The 2,698-nt window shown below is 72.0% G+C and overlaps 1 protein-coding gene across 1 annotated transcript; it reads right to left on the bottom strand.

Moving 5' to 3' along the window:
- Positions 1 to 288: 288 nt before the first annotated feature.
- Positions 289 to 2,161, bottom strand: LOC135363453 (uncharacterized). Its single transcript, XM_064583989.1, has 3 exons — positions 2,080 to 2,161; positions 1,513 to 1,984; positions 289 to 1,282 (listed from the first exon to the last, which is right to left on the bottom strand). The coding sequence occupies exons 1-3, from the start codon at positions 2,159 to 2,161 to the stop codon at positions 289 to 291; spliced, it is 1,548 nt and encodes a 515-aa protein (XP_064440059.1).
- Positions 2,162 to 2,698: the final 537 nt, after the last annotated feature.

The raw sequence follows: 2,698 nt of genomic DNA, 5'->3' as shown, positions 1-2,698 counted from the left end.
CGGCCTACAACATCATCGGCGAGAGCCCAGTAGCGCGCCCGTGGAGGTGTTCGTCGGCGAGGCCGGTAAGCTCCGGGTGCCCCCGCCTTCTGGGAGGCCTGGCGTGGCGCTCTCAAGGGCTGAGCAGCGTGCCCATGTTGAGGAGCATGGTGCCTGTGCGAGGCTAGGAGGCTCCGGCGTGGGTCAGCGTGGGGAGGGGTGTTGGAAGCGCCGGCGGGCACCTGCGGGGAACACGGTGGCATCAGTGGTGTCAGCGGCGGCAGCAGTAGTGCTGGCCGTCAGTCGGAGTCAGCGTTCGGCAGCAGCGGAAGCTCCCGGCAGCAGAGGCAGCAGCCGTATGAGCAGCAGGTGGCGGCAGCGGTAGGTGCCGGGATAGTGGGCGTCGGTATGTGGCAGCGGGAGGCGGTGGAGGCAGGGGCGGCAGGAAGCGGTGGGGCGCAGGCAGCTGGGGCCGCAGGCAGGCAAGAGCCGGCAAACGGCAGGCAGGCGGCAACAGGAAGCGGCCACAGTGGTGTCAGGCGGCGGTGGCAGGAAGCGGCGGAAGACAGCGGAGGCAGGCGGCGGGGGAAGGTGGCAGGAGGAGGGAGGCTGCAGTGGCGGCCGGCAGTGTGGGCAGCCGGTTCCAGGTGCCAGCGGTAGGCAGGCGCAGGCGGCAGGTAGGAGGTAGCAGGTGCAGGCTGCAGTAAGCAGCGGCTGGCAGGCAGGCCACGGCAGGCAAGGGCCGCGGGTGGTGCCAGGATATAGCAGGGGGCGGCAGCAGGCAGTCGGCGGGGGCAGGCAGGCGGCAGACAGCAGCATTAGGCAGACGGCAGCTGTGGCGATTGGCAGGTGGCAGCGGTAGGCAGGCGGTGCCGGCAGTGTTGGGGGTAGGCAGGCAGCGTTGGCATGCATCCTCAGGGTTAGGTAGCTGGGCCCGGTGGAGCCAGGCTGCGGCAGCAGACGGCGGTGGCAGGCGGCGGCAGGATGCGGAGGCAGGTAGGCGGCCACGGATGCCGGCGGGCAGCAGGCGGCGGGCGCACGCAAGAGCGGTGGTTGGCAGAAGGCAGGTGGCGGCGGCAGGCAGAGGTAAGCGGCAGCAGGGGGCGGCAGTGGCAGACGGCAGTGGTAGTACTGACTGGTGGCGGCAGCAGGCAGGTGGTGGCAGGCGGCGGTGGCAGCATTGGTGGGCAGTGGCGGCAGGCAGTGGCAGGCAGGCGGTGGCAGTCGGTGGCAGGCGGCAGCGCGCAGCAGGAGAGGTGGCAGCGGTGACAGCACCAGCGGGTGGAGTCTGCGGCTGCAGCGGCTGCAGGGGCGGCAAGGGCTGCAGGGGCGCCAGCTTTGGGCAGCCCCGGGTCATTGAGCGGCAGTGTGTGGCAGCCTCAGCAGCAGGTGCCATTGGCTTCAGCCGGAGTCACCGGCGGGGGAAGCAGGCGCCGCGATAGGGGCGGGGTCAGCAGCAGGCGGGTCAGCGGCGGCAGCGTGAGTCAGCGTGGGGAGGGGCGCCGGAGGTGCCGGCGGGCATAGTTGGGTTACGCGGCGGCCTCAGCGGCGTCGGCGGCATCAGCAGTAGTGCTGTCGTCAGTCGCCTTCAGCGTTGGGCAGCAGCGGAAGCTCCGGGCAGCAGAGGCAGAAGCAGGAGTATAAGCAGCGGGCGGCGGCAGCGGTAAGTGCCGGGTTAGTGGGGCCCGTATGTGGCAGCGGGAGGCGGTGGAGGCAGGGGGCGGCAGTAAGCGGTGGGGGCAGGGAGGCAGGGAGCGGCAGGCAAGTGTGGAGGGCGGCGGCGGTAGGCGATTGCAGGCGGCGGCAGGAAGCGGTGGCAGGCTGTGGTAAGCAACGGCAAGCAGGCAGGCGGCCGCGGCAGGCACGCAAGGGCGGTGCGTGGCAGAAGGCAGGTGGCGGCGGCAGGCAGAGGTAAGTGGCAGCAGGGGGCGGCAGTGGCAGACGGCAGTGGTAGTACTGACTGGTGGCGGCAGCAGGTAGGCGGTGGCAGGCGGCGGTGGCAGCACTGGTGGCCAGTGGCGGCAGGCAGCGGCAGGCAGGGGGTGGCAGTCGGTGGCAGGCGGCAGCGGGCAGCAGGAGAGGTGGCAGCAGTGACAGCACCAGCGGGTGGCGTCTGCGGCTGCAGCGGCTGCAGGGGCGGCAAGGGCTGCAGGGGCGCCAGCTTTGGGCAGCCCCGAGTCATTGGGCGGCAGTGTGTGGCAGCCTCAGCAGCAGGTGCCATTGACTTCAGCCGGAGTCACCGGCGGGGGAAGCAGGCGCCGCGATAGGGGCGGGGTGAGCAGCAGGTGGGTCAGCGGCGGCAGCGTGAGTCAGCGTGGGGAGGGGCGCCGGAAGCGCCGGCGGGCATAGTCTGGTTACGCGGCAGCGTCGGCGGCGTCGGCGGCGTCGGCGGCGTCGGCGGCGTCGGCGGCGTCGGCGGCGTCGGCGGCGTCGGCGGCGTCGGCGGCGTCGGCGGCGTCAGCAGTAGTGCTGGCGTCAGTCGCCTTCAGCGTTGGGCAGCAGCGGAAGCTCCGGGCAGCAGAGGCAGCAGCAGGAGTATCAGCAGCGGGCGGCGGCAGCGGTAGGTGCCTGGTTAGTGGGGCCAGTATGTGGCAGCGGGAGGCGGTGGAGGCAGTGGTGGACAGTGGCTGCAGGCAGCGGCAGGCAGGCGGTGGCAGTCGGTGGCAGGCGGCAGCGGGCAGCAGCAGATGTGGCAGCGGTGGCAGCACCAGCGGGTGGA

The sequence above is a fragment of the Mirounga angustirostris genome, unplaced genomic scaffold (assembly GCF_029215605.1).
Source record: "Mirounga angustirostris isolate CCGP_5_RB_7025 unplaced genomic scaffold, mMirAng1.0.hap1 SCAF_304, whole genome shotgun sequence".
In the NCBI taxonomy this organism is placed as follows: Eukaryota; Metazoa; Chordata; class Mammalia; order Carnivora; family Phocidae; genus Mirounga; species Mirounga angustirostris.
The sequence above is the reverse complement of the archived record's forward strand: the minus strand, read 5'-3'. Positions and strand labels throughout refer to the sequence as shown.

Coding starts and splice junctions, on each gene's coding strand:
- LOC135363453 (XM_064583989.1), bottom strand. CDS start 2,161: ATGACTCGGGGCTGCCCAAAGCTGGCGCCCCTGCAGCCCTTGCCGCCC. Junction 1,985..2,079: donor GCCGCAGACGCCACCCGCTG/GTGCTGTCACTG, acceptor ACTGGCCACCAG/TGCTGCCACCGCCGCCTGCC. Junction 1,283..1,512: donor GACGCCGCTGAGGCCGCCGC/GTAACCCAACTA, acceptor CCGCCCCTGCAG/CCGCTGCAGCCGCAGACTCC.